Here is an 18,260-nt window from a genome sequence, read left to right on the forward strand (position 1 = left end):
GACAAAAGCATCCACCACCCACGACACACGCCAGCAAGTGGCAGTCTTTGGGGCACCAAAGCATCAAGCAATATTTTAAAATTGGAAGGTGCCATTCTGTAACCATATGTGGTCAACACAGCAACGGTCGGCTCTGCTATTTTTACAAGCCTTTCTTCATGGCCTCACGGGGCGCACTAAGTGCTCTAAGCCCGCATATGTGACTTTTAGCCCGCCTATGGCCTCTAGGAGGGTTCTGCTACCGAACGGCCAAGTAACCATCAGTTCACCGTCACTTATCATTATAGGACAAAGCCAATAAAGTTCCCCTACAAACGCAGTGAATCGAGTGGAAGAGAAAAGCGTGACTTCGAGCTCTGTGTACATAGCACTTGATCGTGCGCGTGCTCTTTTCAGCGGAAGCAAAAAAAAAAAAGCGTAGTGAGAAGGGCGGCATAGCGTTAATCCCTGCGCATACGCTAGCCGGTAAACACGGGCTTAGGGGCAAAGCATTGCTTATCCAGAAATTAAACCAAAGTTGCACACGCACACATTTAAGCAAAATATCAAGAATACATAAACGATAAATGCGGTGACCATGCATGCACGACCCGGACATTTTGCACCCAAAACGCTGTGCGCGTGTCTTCATCCACCCCGCAGCTACAGTGAACAAGAAGACCGCAGCGGAGAGCGGGTACGGGCCTGCCAGTAATCGATTATCACGCGTTCTTACAGCTTTGAAGCTCGCCCTCACCCACCCCTTCTTTCTATTTTACTTTTACTTTAGTGCTTGCCTCCCTTCAGCCGTCCCTTAACAAAAGCTGCGGTGACCACAATCAGCTTTCCGCCCCGCCCTTCATGCAGTGACATGCGACATTTCTTCGTTCCGCGCAAAAACACGCCTCCCCGTTTCCAGCAGGCTTGTTTCCACGCGGGCAGTCATCGGCCAGTCGCGAAAAGGCGCAGCCAGCGAAAGGGCAGCATTTCGTACGGACGAACAAGTGCGAGGCGGACGCAGTGAGCAGCAGACCGCGTTTCGTCTGCCGACTTCAGAGCCCCCAAACGCAGCCGGCGCTGCTGTCATGAGGCTGCCATGATTCTGTCAGCAAGTGTAGTGCTATTCGCCATTTCCATTTCTCTTCACCTGTCGAGACCGGCGGCATGTGGCCAGGACGTCTGCGCTCCGGCCACAGTGGGGGAGCTTCGCGACCGGCTGGGACCGGCGTACAACCCGCGCTACATGTCCATCGATAAGCCTCCGCCGGAGCCAGAGGAGCCTGCACGCATCTACGCCCGACACACCGACGCCGTCCAGGGCGACGCTCCCCACGCCGAAGATGACAGGTCGAACTTGCTACCCGATCATCGGACACCTAGTTTCCGCGTAGATCCGGACTTCAAACAGGACGTGGTAGAGGACGAAAGCGACGCCTATCCTTCACACCGAGCGCAAAGGAATGATACAAGTACCAAAGGCAAGACGTCAGGGGGGCCGTCGAAGAAATCGCTATGGCATCTGAACGCAGCCTCTCGAGACATCGAAAGCAGCGAACAAGCGTCGACCCCGCCTTCGCGGCAGCAGAGCGATTCGCGCGGTTCCCGCGGCCGTCGAGAACATAACACCAAGAAGCCCTGGGGTTGCGAGTCCCGCATCGAGTGGCAGGACTTAGGCAAGGATCGTTTCCCGCGGTATCTTCGCACTGTGCAGTGCAAGGGCGAACAATGCTGGTTCACACATTTCCGGTGCCAAGGCCGCGCCTTCACTGTCAAGGTGTTGAGGCGCGCGACTGCTAGCGCGCCCTGCTCCGGCGTTATCCGCACGTCGCCTGAAAACTTGCCAGACGACCTCCGCGAGCACTGGGTCTTCGAAGAGCGCGCCGTCACCTTCTGCTGTGACTGCACCAAGGAAGACTAAGGATTTCTACTCTCAGCAACTGACAGAAAGGAAACAAAGGACATTAGCACTGCGCGGTTCAGCCCTCTGGTGTGTGCATAAATGCTGAATGGTTTCAGTTTGAAAACCGGCCATGCAGTGTGGCTGTGTTCAGTGTGCTCGACAGTGCTATGGGCGTCTGCATTGCTGTGAACGATGATTTCCACAGTCTTCGAGTGAAAGCGTTAATTTTAGCACCTGGCTTTTGGGGAGTTCTGCACTGTGTGGAGCCCAACAGGATCTTCAGGTGATGGTGAAAAACGGCCTAAGCACCCCCGACTGGGAGGTTTCACCTGAAACAATCTTTTCAGTGAAAACCATACAAGTATGCATCACACAATGCCAGACACGTTGAATGTCTCACACTTAGAGTACTGTGTTCTATGAACTGACGACTGTACCGCACATTAGGTTATTTTGCTGCAACACTTGGTCAGCCACAGGTAATGATAGCACTAGTTTGTACGAAAATAGGCAATAGGCAAACACTAAAGGCGTGCTCTGCCCCAGAATTTCATTCCTGAATTTCAGGAACTGCGGCTTTGTCAACACAGGCAGAAGAAAGGGTAAACAGATGGCGCTGCAACTTCACTGAGCCATGATGTAGGCGAAACAAAAGGTGGTATGTGGTTATGTAGGAGAGCTACGTGCCTCTGAATGCGCATATCAGGACTATGGTCAGCTCTCTTTCGGGTAATTAAGTGTTAACTTGGGCTGGTTGATGTATGATGGGAAGAGTGAAACAGTGCTAAGGCAGGACAACAGAAAAAAGTGACAGACACAGACTCTGCATGTCACTCCATTCCATGTGCTTATGCTGTACTTGCCTTGCATAACAGGCTGCCCAAGGGACTCTGTCGCGTAGAAAGGGTTGTTACTGGCTAGGCATGCATGCTAACTCCTCAAAATAAGTAGAACGTACAGTGGCCACAGGTATGTTTGTTTCGACAACGCAAGCCCCCATTGAATGCTGCAACAAAATTAAAAGCAAAAACCAAACGTCGACCTGAAGCCCATTAATTGACACCTCAAGATGCTCTGCATTTAGTGCTGGCAGCCACTGCCCCATTACAAGGAAAAGATATTTTCTAAGGCATATGCAAGCATGTTCATACAAATGCTTGTTCTTCTGACATAAATGATGCGTGTGCCGAAGTAAGACTTTCTGATGTGCTAGTAAGTACATTATCTTGTAGAAATGTTGAGTGCTAATACTCAATGTTTCACTTCTGTCCTGTCATCTCTCCCTTTTCCTATGAATGTCAATTTAGCACACATTTCTAAACATTTCTAAAAGAATGATGCATCCACCCATCTTTATTACAAAAAGGCGTCGTCCCTCCTCGATCCACGGATCTATGAAGGCAGGAGTGAATGCAGCTTGGTCCACCAATTACAAAAGATATGCTGACAACTGGGCAGCATGCCCTGACAAAAATCAAAGTATGCAAGGTGAATAAAATTAGTTCCCATTGAGGCCGTATTTGGAAATTTTCAGCATGGTCTTAACTGTCCTGCTTTTGACATATTACAGAAGTATAAAAAATGATCTGCTTCATTAATGAGTTCCACACTGGTTTGCCAGAACTGACTCGCATGTAACTCCTGGTGTTAGAGGCTACTGCTTCTGCAGTAGTTGGTGTCCTTCCTTTGCCAGTATCAATTTAACACTGCCGGAACAACACTATCATAAGTTTCCACATGAAGTGGCATAAATTTGTTACCACCTCATTTTGCAGATAGCACTGCTGGAAAAAGCTGCCATTGAATATAATCATTATGTTCGATGCACCTCTGTTTATACATTGACAGAGTTCCTGATGCTGCAGCCAGTGCTAACATGCTCCTTTGGATTGACACATCAGATGCCAAATGATCAGCATCACGCTACACTAATACCTCTGTTACATGGTACTCCTGAACTGTATTTTCAGCAAAGATGTTCAATTTCATCAAAACAGCAGCGATGTAGCTAACTGTGCAGCTTAAAGTAGAACAGTCATTGAACTTTTAGCACCACTCGTTGCTAAGGGGCCGGAAGTCTCAAAATTCAATTGCAGAATCTTAATTACTCATTGAGCTTAAAATTTATTTCCTTGTAAAAACCCCACTTCTTGCCAGCAACAAATTTTGCAGCATGGCCAGTGTAGGTGCTTGCCAATGCTGCAACACGTTTACTGTAATAAAATTTGAGCATAAAGTATAAACAGCAGTCCAAAAAGTAAACTGACACTTTTTTATGTTGGTTAGATGCTGTTAAACACTGTCAGCTGTCTAGATTTCCTCTTGTTTATTTTTATTTTTTACACTGAATGGCACCGCAGGCGCAGCTTTTGAAGGCCACTCAACTGGGCTGCACAGGCCCTGTACGGCTGGCCTCATCTCCGAGGCAAGGTTCGTTGAGGCAAATATGCTGTGTATGTTGTGTAGCACCGCTGTGTAGCAATACGCTGTGTAGCACAGTGCAACTTTGAACAAAAGGAACTGGTTTTCAATGGCTTTAGCAAGGTGGCCATATGACAAGGGTATAAGGTATACTGACATTCAGAATACTCATTCACAACACAAGTCTGATGTTTCACGAATATTTTATGAGGCTAATCACTGCGATTAGGTCTTAGTGCCCATTCTAGCATTGACAATGAAATACACTAGCATAGTGCGAGCAATAATGTTTTGCATGAATGTACGACTAGGCTCATTATTAATAATAACTTTGTAGCTACTGTTTGGAAGATGACACATTGAATAAATGCACCTCACTGTCTGCGAACCACGCTCCAAAAATATTGTTCTAGCTCTTTATTTCTCTAAAATGTCCTTGAGTTTTGCCTCTATGTTCCTAAGATATTTTAATTTGGCCAACTCAATGCTGGCTTGATCAAGACTGTCCTTTTCAAACGCATCACTTAGCTGTTTTGACAGTTCTTCCGCTTCACTCTGTACAACTTTGAGGTACCCTTCTGCTGACTTCTGATTCTGCTGCTCTTCAACAGAAGCCACTTCTTCGTTGAGCTCCATCATGCGAGCCAGGAAACCAGAGTCCAGCATAACAGAGTCAAGATCTTTCCCGCTAAGCGTGAGCAGGTACTTGGCTCTCTTCTCGGGCTTTGACAACGTCTGGTAGGCCTGGTTCACCAGGGCTGAAAGGTTGTCGGATAGGGCCTGCTCCTTCTGGATTGAGGTGAACACATACACAAAGACAGAAATGTGCTTGTACATATCTGACCACAAATGGCAGCCACTGCTGCGAATCGCATGGTCCACTCAATTCAGTATCGTATCATCATAGATCGCAAAGCTGTCTTTCACTGTAGATACCATACCTTTCACGTCCCTTCATACCGTAATGCCTTTCGTTCTGTGTAGCTCTTTTCCTCAAAGGTGCCCCTTCAGCTTTGAGCAGCCGGCGATGTCAAGATATCAGACAAAGCGGCAAAGAGAAAGTGACACAGTGCGCGTGTACACCCTCCCGAGATGTCGGGTTGGCATGGAGTAATAGCTTAGCCCTATGCAAGCAACAAGCTTATCGCAGTTACATTATTAAGAACGCTGTCATAACACTATGTACCCGTACTGACACATAAGTAGGTTAAGAAATTCTGAACTTTTAATAAAACAGTGCGTTACACGAAAGCGTACTACTGCTTTCTGCAGTAGATAATGACAGGCCGCATACCTTAGATTTTGCAGCGAATTTGTCGGGGTGAAGCAAGCGCTGTAAGTCTCGGAACTTAGCTTGAAGCTTGCTGGCGTCGATATTATACTTTGCTTCTTCATTAAAGACTTCGAAATAATTTAAACGGTGCGACGTTTCCTGCGGGCTCTCACACTTGCGACAGATAAAGTCTGTTTTTCCAAGATCTTCAGAGCAGTTCCAGCAAGCGGCACTTGACGACTGACCCGCAAGCCGCACAAGCGGTGGTGGAAACACCAGTGTTCCGGTCCCCAAAAAGCTGCCTTTGCTATGTGCATACAGTGAACATGCAACATGTGTATTCGACTGCCGTAAAGGCTGAGTTCGGCGAGCATTTTTAACACCGGTTAAAAAGCGAAACCTAAATATTCCCCATGAAACCGCCGTCGCGTAACTCTTTATGGAGGCCGCCATTTTCACGATTGCGGCGGCACTGGCGGATAATTTTCACAATATCAGTAAAACAATCTGTAACTCCATCAATCACAGATATAAATCAAATAATATAGCATAGGTATAATAAGTTATTTGATTATTTTGTTTATCCAGCAGCGTGATGAATAAGTAGCATTGTGACAGAATGGAATGAAAAAACCAAATCAAAACAAACGCCTCCCGCAATCAGTAGCGGAAGAGTGCAGAAAATGAGTAGTGTCCGTTGGAGTTAATTCACGCTGTAATCATTGACACAGTTATCTAGATAACTGTTGTTGTTCGTCAACGAGAGAAAGAATAAACCGTACAAAAATGAGTAGACCTTCTAGACCCGCGCCACCGCCGCCAAAACCTGGTAAGCCAGCTGTAGATCCTAAACCAAGTTAATGTGCTCTTTTTATTTATTAACTATTGGCGCATATCCAATAGCAGTAACCACTTAACTTGCTGAAGCTACTTCAAAGTAGCTGTTGTATGAGTTAGCGGTGTGGATAGATTGAGTGCATCGCACCGAAAAATGTTGTGTCATACTTTCTAACGAGGCCACACCCGAGTATGAATTATCGTGTTTGTTACAATACAGGACGTAATAAATGTTAGCATCCCGTGCACTACAGAAAGCGCGCGGAAGTAACTAAAGAATGAACCAGTACGTGAATTTTTCAAAGTTTTGTGTCGTTTACAGGCAGCGTGAAAGTTTTCCGGGCGCTTTACAAGTACAACGCTCAACAGGTGGGTATGGCGGGCTGCTTGTTAACAGTTACTTCATATCTAAAAATAGAAAAAGAGCGTTTTATATACATTATTTTTTTGCGACGTCCTGACTTACAGCCAGATGAGCTGTCTTTCGAAGAAGGAGACTTGCTTTACGTTTTTGACATGACGTCCGACACAAACTGGTGGAAAGCAAGATGTGACCGTCGGTCTGGACTTATTCCGAGCAATTACGGTAAGAGGCGGATGTGCGGAGCGCAATTTAAACAGGCCTTCAGAACCTGCACGCTCACAGCCGCTACTGTGTACAGACAGAGCAGACGCGAGTAGATCGCTAACGGCAGCAGAAATTGGCTGTCATTGTTGCTGTAAACGCGAAATGTGCTTTAAAAAATTAATTTACATAATGAATGTTTCATTGAATGTGTGTACTGAAACGGCTTCAGGCCATGGTATATATGAATAGTTGGTTGCTCGTTTGTTTTCCTATTTAGTTGACTACGTGCACCTGAAGGGTGTATATAGATATATCAAAGCATTGTTCATGATGTTGGCGCATGAAAGACCTTGTGTGCTCATGTGGTGCATGCTTTCTAGTGGGAGTTTGCAGCCTTGCATGTGCACTTTTATGTTTTGGCTGTGCTCTGTAATGTCTTAACCATCCATGGCTGGAATTTTTCTTGATGCAGATTAACCATCCTGACACGTGCAACGAAAATGGGTCAAGATTACACATGTCAGAGCTGAATTAAAATTTCACCGTTGGCTGCTGAGGCTTAGGTTCCTATAATCTCCTGCAAAATGTGTGCTTATCAGCACATTTCACATCATCGTTTTTATACCTCACAATTGAGGAATATTGCGTAGGAATGCTCACATTTAAGTCTGGCTCAGTAGTGATCTACTAAAAACAGGGTAAAAGTGGCATAGCACCAAGACACGTTACTGACTGTTGGTGTCAGAACTGCATGTACTGCACCAGGTTTCTCCATTTCTTCCAGCATGCAGGCAGTGCTTAGAGCTTGATTAGCCTAGGTTTGGTTGAACTGCGCATGTTCCACGGAGCGTGCTCTTGTTCCGGCTTTATTGTGTTGAGAGAAGAAAAGCCACAGCAATAATTGAAGCAAATCACATGGTTTGTGCAGGTTTGTGCACAAATGAGCAAGAATCCACTCTTTTCACACTGCAGTCGTTATTTCCATTGGTGGTTCAGAACACCTTATGTTTTGAACACCGAAGTTTTTTTGTTTTTTTAACTTAACACAGTTAAGTAATGAGAAAAGATTTGGGGAAGCTGACTGTTCACGTATGTGCTTGCAGTTGAAGAAAATGCAGAAGAGGTCCTTCACCCTCTTCACGAATCGGCCAAGCGAGGCAACCTGCAGTTCCTAGAAGAATGTCTTTCCAACAAGGTTAGAGTTCTCATTTCTGGCAACTATCGTGATTTCTTGTTTCATGTATTATGTCATCAATGAATTGTCGGTGTTGCATGTGCTGAAATATCTTATGGCCACTGCTAATGCTGCATTCATTGGCATTGCACTGGCAGGAAATAATTTTATAACAGTATATATTCCAATACTCCCAGGAAAAACAAGTATAAAAGCTGCTGCATTCTCAAATGTCATTGACCTCTCTGTAACGACAGAACCTGTGTCTATGATTAGTGTTTTTTAGAATTTGAGTCCTTTTTGTTGTGTTGCATAAAATTGAGGCCTACTTTTGAAAAATGAAATGTAATGCCTCTCTGATTTGTCTGCACTCATTGTACTAGTTCTGAAAAGTTCCATAATGATGTAAACATGCAGTGCAAGCTCTGGCATTTCAGTTTCAGCTTGGCACCAGCACTCAGCATCTGCATCCATAGTTAAGTTAGTGAGTGCAGGCCTTGTCATACGCTTGCCACAGAGTTGGCACAAATTGCAGTTGATATGACAGCCATCTGCGGGCTACCTACATTAATAAGGCACTGAGGACCAGTGTATAAAATTTTCTTTGTAAACTTTGATTCTGTGGCTCTCTCTGTGTAGATGTTTGTCTGGCAGTAAAATACGCGTTTATTGCTGAGAAAAAATTCATTTAAAAATTTTGCTACCTTGATTCAAACTCATGACGTCTATGCAAAATCGGCCGGGTATGGCGACACCCGAGTTTCATTTTTTGACTTTGTCCGGCTTATAAAAGGGCAATTTTCAGTTAGAGTGGTGACTTTTTATAATTCAGTGATCTATCAATACAGGCCAACTTCAGTTTGACCTTAGTGCCCCTTTAACTGCAGTGACTGCTATGGGAGTTACTAATCACAGCAGAGTAGAATTTGTTGCCCTGGACAAGCACCTGGCAGTCACCATTTCTCTGAAAAATCATTGCATGTATTACACGTACATGGTTTGCGAACGTGTTGTTGGTTGCTGCGTCTGAGTGTTGTCATGAGTGCTGTGGTTTACGGACCTTGTGCCGTATGCAAATATCCACCGCCTTCTTCTCCAACTTACTTGCGTTCATTGTCATATTGCTGCACTTTAGCAACATTTACAATTTGGTGAGTGTGATTCATGGGCACATGCTGAACTAGATGTGATGAAATGAACAAGGAATTGTAGAAGGTGCATGTGGGACTGAAGAAATGAATATGAAAGTGTTGCACCTGTTGAACCAGTGTAGAAAGTATAGCCAAATCAGAGAAATCATTACCATTACCATGTTGTGTATGCCATACACATGGTGCCAGATCTCCTGACTCATATCAACCTCAAATAGCCGTGATGTGCCTTTGGTCATTGCATCTGTCCATTTTTGGCCATCATTAAAGGAAAGTGAAACTGAGGTACACTGTTACTGCTTGGAATGCATGCTAAGTGAAAAGGCTTCTGCAGAAAGCACTGTGAGAAAAGTATAACAGCCACGTCTGTTGAGCCAGGCTGCAAAATTGGGAGGAATAGACCCATTGTTATTTTTCTGATCGTGAATAAAGTAGGACTTTGGATGATGTGCTGAATATTTGAAAGGCTTGTGTGCTTAACATTCTAGTGTGCAGCTTTCCGATGAAGTGCCTCTATGACTGTACAGTAGGACTAGCCTGTTGGTTTAAGAGCAACTTGCTTCTAAGAAATAATATAGAGTATTTTTTGCCTGAGATCACCTGCCTGTGTACTCGGTGCCAAAGCTGCAAAATCTACTGAATCTGTTAATGAGGGCATTGGTTCTCAACTATGCTACATTTCTGTACTTCCCCATGAATGCACAGCTCCCCCATGAACCTTCCACATATGGTAATAGAGTTATTCGGACCAAGTTTACACTGTTGCAGTGTGCAAAGCAGCATAGAGAAGCAGTGTTTTGCATTTTGCTGAACAGAAAGTCAGTTTTTGTTGCACTCCAGTGGTTTCCATCGTAAATTTATGAGGTTATAGGTTGGGTCACTGATAGAACAAATCTTGATGAGGCTCGAAACCTTCACCTGCTTTCGCGCACTCTTTTTTATTCCATTTTTAATGACAGTCATTGCGATGCAAACTGCAGGTTTCAGCGAACAGCCTTGACAAGGCCGGGTGCACAGCACTGCACTGGGCGGCACACGGAGGACACGCAGAGTGCGCCCGAATTCTCCTCTCTATACCAGGTGTCCATATTGATGTACAGGTGAGTTATGCTGCAGATCAGTGCATTTTAGATCTCTTCTTGCTTGAGAACATGACTTAAAGGGACTATGCAATAAATTAATTGCGATTACGTAAAGCAAACGACAGATAGGCATTCCATCACTCTTCACCCCAGCTCAAGAATTTTTGAGCTAGCATCTATAACAACGAAGTTATAGACGATTAAAAATCACGCTCCTCCTCTCCCCCCTCAACTCGCACGTGCGGAGCACCAAGAAAAAATAAAGAAAACAGCTCTGGGACTGGGCCCCGCCCATGAACACGTCATTCGCTGATGTTCGGTTTGCGACTTCCGGTTGTCGTACCCAGCACCCCAACAGCAGCGTCTCTCCGGTCTTTCTCTGCCTTCCTGGATCACGGCGCACGTCGGATTTCTTTGCTTGCCATTACAACAAAGGCACTGCCGAGTGTTTCCCGAACTCCCGACAGAAAGAGGCGGCAGAGGTAAATGGAAAACATATGCGTGAAGGCAATGCCCTGGCTCGCGCTTGCCCGAGGGGGTTGCGCGGCGGCTCGAGCAGATGATTTTCACGGCTACCGGAAGCGTGCCCGTGACGTCGTGGCTACCGTGGCTCCAGCGAATGACAACGTGTGGTGGCCTGCCGACGTCACGGGACTAGTGATGTCTATTTTCCCGATTTTAGCTTCAAAGTCGGTCCCGACGAAGACACCAATCAACCCGCGAATTTTAAACAACGCGGTTTTTAAAAATTCATAATAAATTGCCAGCTAAGTTCCGAAGACTCATACTTGGTGTGAATGCTTCTTAGCATTATTTCTAAGTATTGAAAACATTTACAAGTGACTTTTCATTGATTGCATAGTCCCTTTAAAGGAGTGTAGGCGTCATATTTTAGTAGTGTGTTTTATTCTTTTTAATGGTGCGTAAGATGTTAGTATATATGGGCGGATAAGTGTACATGGGCAGGGCATGTGATGCAAAGGCGAGGTCACTGATGAACCCAATGGACTCCAAGAGAAGGCAATCATAGCAGCTAGGGGCTGCAGATAGTCAGGTTGGTGCATGAAGTAAGGAAGTCCGTGGGGATAAGGTGGCTGCGGCTGGCACAGGATAGGGTTAATTGGAGAGATAGAGGAGAGGCTTTTGCCCGGCAATGGACATAGTTAGACTGATGATGACACAAGGAGCACCGCATGGTTTTTACCTATGACCAGCAAATAATTTATAACTGAATTTCTTCTCTCATGCTGTTTCGGTTTTAGTTTCAGCTGCCAGACGACGGCTGTGATGTCAGAGTTCAGTATGGGTCTCATGAGGCATTAAAGGATGGTTTGGTTTATGGGGTTTAACGTCCCAAAGCGACTAAGGCTATGAGAGACGCCGTAGTGGAGGGCTCCGGAAATTTCGACCACCTGGGCTTCTTTAACGTGCACTGACATCGCACAGTACACGGGCCTCTAGAATTTCTCCTCCAAAGAAATTCTAGCCGCCGCGGCCGGATCGAACCCGCGTCTTTTGGTTCAGCAGTCGAGCATTAAAGGAGAAATTCACAGGGACACCTATTTACCTTATGCTTTAGCAGTGTGATAGCTTTAGAAGCTGTTGATGCCTTTACCAGAAGTGATGTCACTCCTGGTTTGGTGACGTCATTTCCCTCCAGCCAATGGGAATTTTCTATTCTGGCGACATCACTTCATTCCAGCCTATGGGCGAATTTCATGATTGATCACACATTTTTTTTTTTGCCCGATGAGGCTTTAGATGCTGCTGCATTAAAATTGCGATATAATAGCTGTTTTTTCATTTGTTGTCATTCCTGCCCTTTAAACAGGCTGCCTTACATACTTGAGTTTTTTGGTGAATTCAAACAACGAAGCAGCAATTGTATCACAGTTTCTTTATGCTTAGCATGACCTGTACTGAACAGCCATCATACAGCTGTTGAAACTGAAACTGGAACAGCATGAGAGGAGAAGTTTAATTACAAATTATTTATGGGTTTCATGTGAATACCATGTGGTGATCTATGTATAATCATGTTATGCACATCATTGCAAAGGAGAAAACATTTTAAGAAAAATTTGGCATTTTACTCCTTTAAAAGACTGAATGTTGGGTGAAACGATGGGAACCAAAGTAGCAAAGCCATTGAATTGCAACATTGGTGATGATATGATTGTCTTCAGAACAATGCTGAGTGGATCACTTGTTGGCTTGTTAAAGTATAGTCTATTGTATTTCTGATAGATTCTAAAGTTACAATTTTTGTTGGAGTCTTTATGAGGTATAAGTGTTCGAACTGCCTTCTGTATTCGACCCGCATGTGACAGCATCCAAGATGGCATTGTACGAGGCAGTCATGGACGTTTTGCTCGATGGTGGAGACTGTATGCAGTGCACAAAAATCACAGTGATCAGAATGCACATCCCTCAACAACAGTGAATCAGTTAGCACTTCTGACCAGGTGGTCTCATGAAATCGATTCTAGGAACCCTGGGCTATTCTTTCTGGCAGGGCTGTGCCGTTTGTGCAGAATTCTGGAACCTGACAACTCTGAGACAAACTTGAAAATCCATGCCTATGGGGAGACCCACAGGTAGAGTGGTGCCCTATATGATGATGACTGGATTAAAACTTCAATGTTAGTAAAATTGTTTTGAGCTGTTCTCTTGGGGATGTCATATGGACTGCAAAATGATGCACCATTCCAAAGACGGAGCTGTGAAGTAGGCTACTGCAATGATATGCTGGCTGGACCACAGCGGTGACGTAGTGGATTGATCATCCGCCTCATGTGGGAGTGTGGGGTTCAGTGTCCCTTGCTGCCTGGTGCCCACCGGATTCCAACAGGTACAAGCTTTCTCCTAGCCTGGTGCATAGTTTCTCTCAGCTGAAATGCTTGAAAAAATGAGTCTTTTATTTGAGATCGCGCAAAAGAACGCGTTGGCCATAGTGCCCTTTCGTCGAGCTGTCCTTGTGCCATTAAAGGTCATATCATCATTGGAATGGTTACATTTGGGTAGAGCTGAATGAGATCCCACTCTCTATAAGCCAGGAAGTGAATGTGGGCGAAAAGCGTTATTTGATGGGCATTACAGAATGTTAATCCTGTTCCTTTTGCAGAACAAACTCGGTGACACACCACTCCATTCTGGTGCATGGAAGGGACACAGCGACATTGTTCGCATGCTTCTGAATGCAGGTATGCATTGTTTTGTGGTGCCTCACAGATATGGGGAAGCTGTGCATCATAATGTGAGCCATTGTGTTTATCTGCCATGGTCAGGAGCCAACAAGAATGTAAAGAACAAAGAAGGAAGGACACCACTTGAACTGGCCAGTGATCCAGAGACCATCGCCTTGTTGAAGACCTCTCAGAGGACATGTGAGTTGTTTGTGCACTTTCTTACTGTACCCATTATTTGCAAACTTTTAGATACTGTGGGCTTACATCGGAAAAGCTTGAAAAAAACTTGTCAGTTTTGGATAATGAAACTTAATGTGTTGCAAATTAAGGTGAAAATAATAAGTCTGAATTGCTGGTAAGGGGGGACCAGGGTCTAACATTTTATTATTTATTTATTTATTAATGGCTAGAATGTCTTGAAATTTTGTACACAGATACGTTTTTTTTTTTCTGATTCCAAATATGTAATCATAATTGAGCTGGTAGTCTTTAATTCCTACAAAGTCTAGAATGTAATTAGGTAATTTCTTACGCAGCTTTAATGGACTTTCTCATTGCATTTTGTTGCTTTTAGTTACATGAATTGATAGCCAGAGAGTTCCCATACCCGATGACATTCTTCGTTTTTCTCTAAAGGCATGTCATCCTGATATACTATGTTGAGAGAAAAAGGTTGCGGTATTTGACACTGCAACTCGTTAAGCTAATTGTATATCGGTATTTATATGTTGCCGAAACAAAAAATGTAAAAATGTCATCGGGTATGCAAATTCGCTGGCTATCAATTCATGTAATTAAGAACAACAAAGTGCAGTGAGAAAGTTCATTAAAGCTGTGTAAGAAATTACCTAATTACACTCTAGAATATAAGATAACTTTAGATCTAAGACCACCAGCTCAATTATGACTACATTTTTGGAATCTGAAGAGAAAAACGCATCTGTGTGCAAAATTTCATGAGGTTCTAGCCACAAATAAAAAGGTCAATTTTAAGACCCTCAAATGCACACCCTGTATTCAGCAGATGCAGGCTGTATGACCGTCTCCGTATAATGCAGACAAAAATCTATATGGTATTGTGCAATCACAGGTTTTGTAGTTTTGTTCATTCGTACTGCTAGCGTACTTTTAAAAGGCAGATAGTCCCGAGCAGAACCAAACATGTTTCTGGCACACATAGCGCATTGCTTCAAACAAGCGAGTCACTTAAAGGGGCCCAGAAACACAATCTTAGTTAACTGTTTTGCCTGTTGATTGCATACAGTGAGTTATAATGGTGCTATTAGCGTCGGTAATACCGCGTACATTCCGTTTTTTAATATTTTAATATCCTCCCAACAACAGCTTCATGGCTCTGATGGTGTCGCCACACAGTGGCGGGTTTTTAGCAGCGGATATGACATCACCTGGCGCGAGCTTGATGACCGGACAAACAGTAAATATACTGCAAATTGTGTGAATAAATATAGACACATTTTGTCACCTGTCTGCGTTTTATATTTGATCAATAAAAACAATTTGTTTGTTTTAGATAAAAGCCCTGCAAAGCAAGTAAAATAAAAATACACCACCAGGGGTGCTCTGGCATGGAAACAACGCTGCCAGTCTCACAGAGAGCAGGCAACCATGGAGTACAAACTTCCGCGACATGCTCTGGCTGGCTGTTTTGATTGGTTGCGCCAGGTGCCGTCATTGGGAGAGCGAAATAGGAGTGGGAAGCCCCGCCAAAATCGAGTTGAGGGCAGCGTTTTGTTTGCTTGTATTTTGAAATTTCTTCACTGAATAACTACCGTTCCTGTGCATCGATTCCTGTAATTCTTTTTAAGTCAGCGTCTGTGTGACATAAAGAACCCACCTGAAGTATAGCCGGTATTCCCCCAGGCAGTGTTTCGCAGCCCCTTTAAGACAATGTGAAAAGAAAATAATTTGTGACCAAGCTTAACTGCAGTTAGGTACTCTCAAATACTGCATAATGGAGCACTTATGCCACCCCTCAAGCTCTCAACCTCTGTATGGTAAGGAGAACCCTTGTCCTTGCCTTCCAAAACTTTTTGATGTTTAGGGAAGTTGTAACGACTCTACTATACGAATGAGAAGGAAACCATGCAGCCTGGTTTCTTTTTGGCCAAGAGGGTACATAACTCAGTTTACTATAAATACCTTATGTGTGAGGTGTAATGGCTAGAAGCTGCCCACCTGATGCTGATGATGATGATGAAGCTGATGGGCTGTTAAGAGTGCTATAATGAGGGTGCCATATTTATTTTGACCACCCAGAGCTGTTTATTGTGCACCAAGATTTCACAGCAGAGCGGCATTTTTCTTCACATTTTGGCCCCACTGAAATGCGGTAGCCTTGGCTGGGAACTTGAGCTTGTCATCTGAATGCAATAGCTACTGAGCCACCGTGGCGGGTATTAATACCTTATGTACACTGCCCTCACAAACTCCTATAACTACACCAGTTAGCATGGCAGCTTTTAATAGTGCTTATATGTATTGGCTTGCCGTTATTGTTATAGGTACTCTGATATGCGACTTCCTCAGCTCTCTTGTTTTCACAACTTCATTTGGGAGCTTTGCCTACCTCTGTAATGCTTGAAAGAGAAAAAAAAGTTCACAATAGTATGTTCTCCATTTAATAATCTGGTCTGGTGCTTGAGTGAAACATTTCTATATGCCTTTTATCTTTCCAGTTTTGTATGGGCACTGAGGACAAATTAAGCTGGCCTAGATTATTCGATTCTTATGAAAGAGTGGCTATTTTTACTGGAAATGAAGCTTTTATGAACTAGAAAAGTAAAAAAAATTAAACACAGGTATTGCCACCACTGGCCGTTTTGACAAGCAAACTGCCATTTGTCAATGTTTTCTTCATCTTATGAATCTCCAAGCATAGACTAATATGCCCTTCACTTAAAACCAGTGACCACTAAGTCCAAGTTGCCACTGACTTTGTGTGCTTGACTTGAGTTGCAGGAAAAAATGTTCCATTTTTAAATACAATTTCCTTGGCAGTGAATGTTTGGTTTGGTTTGGTGTATTGGGGCTTAACGTCCCGAAGTAACTCAGGCTATGAGGGACGCCGTAGCGAAGGGCACCAGAAATTTCGACCACCTGGGGTGACTTGTGCTTCCTGGTGAAAATCAGCTAGCCCTAGTTGATTTTTCTTAGTACAAAAATTGAAAAGAATTTCGTTACTGTCCCTTTCAAACTACAGAGCTTAGCAATTGTCAGAAAGTGGACAGCGATATCTGATTCTGCACTTCAACTTTATTTGCATTGCAGATGCATTGTTTTAGCGCAGTGGAGGTGTGTAAGCTTATTTACACATTGGTACAATAACTCCTGTGTTTACATTGACCACACAGTGCATAGTATTTTTTAGCTCAAGAACATAGAGTGGTCAGTTACCAAACATTTGGTGTCTGCTGCCAAGATTTTGCCAGCAACTAGAAAAGTTGGTCATGAAAGAATATGCAGCTCATTAACATGGCAGATTCAAGTTTATGGATGTTAGGAGAAGGTAAGTGACGCCAACCAAGTAAAATACAGGAAAAACACGACCAGACAGACTTCTGTCGAATGTTTTCTTTTTAAGTTTATGGATGTTTCCACCGCGGCACTGAATGCTAGCGGGACGTGTGTTCCTTAGTTCACACGTGGTCACCCCCTATCGTCTGTATGTACTATGCTTAAAATACTTGAATCAAGTGATGAACTGCATTCATTCATGCCTAAGGATTTCTTGTCACAAACCTAACCTAAAACAGCCCATGCTGACTGTGTTGTGTGCTTACTGCTCCCTCTATCCCTACTCTTGACTGGGTGCCATTGGCACCACTGATTTTCATTAACGTCTACCTCCAATATGGAGTGACCATGTTCACTGGGCTGCCTAGCTTACCCTATCACCACGGTCTAAACTTCTGTTTTGACAGTGCCATCTGCTGTAATTTTAGCGGCAACAAGTTTTTTCACACCACTTCCAGTTTAGTTCCAGACGACCATGACTCGCTTAGTGCACTCATGGCTGTTATTGGCATGAAAGCTTGTGTTGAAGACACTGCAACAAAACGTTTTTTTTTCTTTTCTCAGCTCTCTCTGTGGATCCTGAGGAGTACCTTGAGTCTGACGAAGACTCCAGTTGATCGGTAACGAAAGCAGTGTGCAAGTCATGTTTTTACAGACTGGACGATGCATTAGCACAATGCATAAGAATTTTATACAGTTGACGTGGCATTAAAACTGTTTTTGCATTAAAGTTGTATATTCATGCATCGTGTTGGTTTTCCTAAAGACATCAATCATTATGCAGTGTAATAAGTGCATGAACTACTGCGTTCATTTATTAGATCTATCCGTTGTTAATGCCTTACAAGACAATCTGCATGCATGCTGAGTAATAATGGCTATGCCGTTTGCCACTTCCATGTGAAACCCTTAATTTGGTTTAAAGTAGTGGCTCGCAGCACAACACTGCCTGAAATGTACAGTGCTTAGGCAGCTTGCTACGTGTTGAGCGCAACTTGAAGACTGCTGTTCGTGAAGTGTTCGGTGTCAATTTACAGTTTCACTTTCACAGTGATCATCCTGTAATTTTGAGTATTCGGATTGAGCTCAATATTGCCTGAAAATTACTTTTTACTCGATTGTCCGCGCCTGAGACATAGTCTGCATCCTATGT

The 18,260-nt window shown here is 43.9% G+C and overlaps 3 protein-coding genes across 3 annotated transcripts; 2 read left to right on the forward strand and 1 right to left on the reverse strand.

Annotated features, from left to right (window-relative positions):
* Positions 1–701: 701 nt before the first annotated feature.
* trk (trunk) lies at positions 702–2,920 on the forward strand. The gene has a single exon (XM_089543753.1). It carries the CDS (start codon positions 1,076–1,078, stop codon positions 1,895–1,897), a length of 822 nt encoding a protein of 273 aa, XP_089399879.1. The 5' UTR covers positions 702–1,075; the 3' UTR covers positions 1,898–2,920.
* Positions 2,921–4,486: 1,566 nt separating this feature from the next.
* On the reverse strand, positions 4,487–6,027 carry Hsc20 (iron-sulfur cluster co-chaperone protein HscB-like protein, mitochondrial). The gene is made up of 2 exons (XM_089543754.1): positions 5,595–6,027; positions 4,487–5,089 (listed from the first exon to the last, which is right to left on the reverse strand). The coding sequence occupies exons 1-2, from the start codon at positions 6,024–6,026 to the stop codon at positions 4,718–4,720; spliced, it is 804 nt and encodes a 267-aa protein (XP_089399880.1). The 5' UTR covers position 6,027; the 3' UTR covers positions 4,487–4,717.
* Positions 6,028–6,223: 196 nt separating this feature from the next.
* On the forward strand, positions 6,224–17,853 carry LOC149341633 (osteoclast-stimulating factor 1-like). Its single transcript, XM_089543755.1, has 8 exons — positions 6,224–6,402; positions 6,733–6,779; positions 6,879–6,996; positions 8,082–8,173; positions 10,284–10,403; positions 13,510–13,588; positions 13,673–13,771; positions 17,672–17,853. Exons 1-8 carry the CDS (start codon positions 6,360–6,362, stop codon positions 17,722–17,724), a joined length of 651 nt encoding a protein of 216 aa, XP_089399881.1. The 5' UTR covers positions 6,224–6,359; the 3' UTR covers positions 17,725–17,853.
* Positions 17,854–18,260: the final 407 nt, after the last annotated feature.

This window comes from Amblyomma mixtum, chromosome 5 (genome assembly GCF_055824585.1).
Source record: "Amblyomma mixtum isolate Tamu chromosome 5, ASM5582458v1, whole genome shotgun sequence".
NCBI classification, from domain to species: domain Eukaryota; kingdom Metazoa; phylum Arthropoda; class Arachnida; order Ixodida; family Ixodidae; genus Amblyomma; species Amblyomma mixtum.

Bases quoted from the DNA above. Each gene is read 5' to 3' on its own strand.
- trk (XM_089543753.1), top strand. From the start codon at position 1,076: ATGATTCTGTCAGCAAGTGTAGTGCTATTCGCCATTTCCATTTCTCTT.
- LOC149341633 (XM_089543755.1), top strand. From the start codon at position 6,360: ATGAGTAGACCTTCTAGACCCGCGCCACCGCCGCCAAAACCTG. The intron at 6,780-6,878 runs GTGGGTATGGCG...CCTGACTTACAG, and splicing joins ACAAGTACAACGCTCAACAG to CCAGATGAGCTGTCTTTCGA. The intron at 6,997-8,081 runs GTAAGAGGCGGA...ATGTGCTTGCAG, and splicing joins ACTTATTCCGAGCAATTACG to TTGAAGAAAATGCAGAAGAG.
- Hsc20 (XM_089543754.1), bottom strand. From the start codon at position 6,026: ATGGCGGCCTCCATAAAGAGTTACGCGACGGCGGTTTCATGGGGAATA. The intron at 5,090-5,594 runs GTATGCGGCCTG...ACCTCAATCCAG, and splicing joins AATTCGCTGCAAAATCTAAG to AAGGAGCAGGCCCTATCCGA.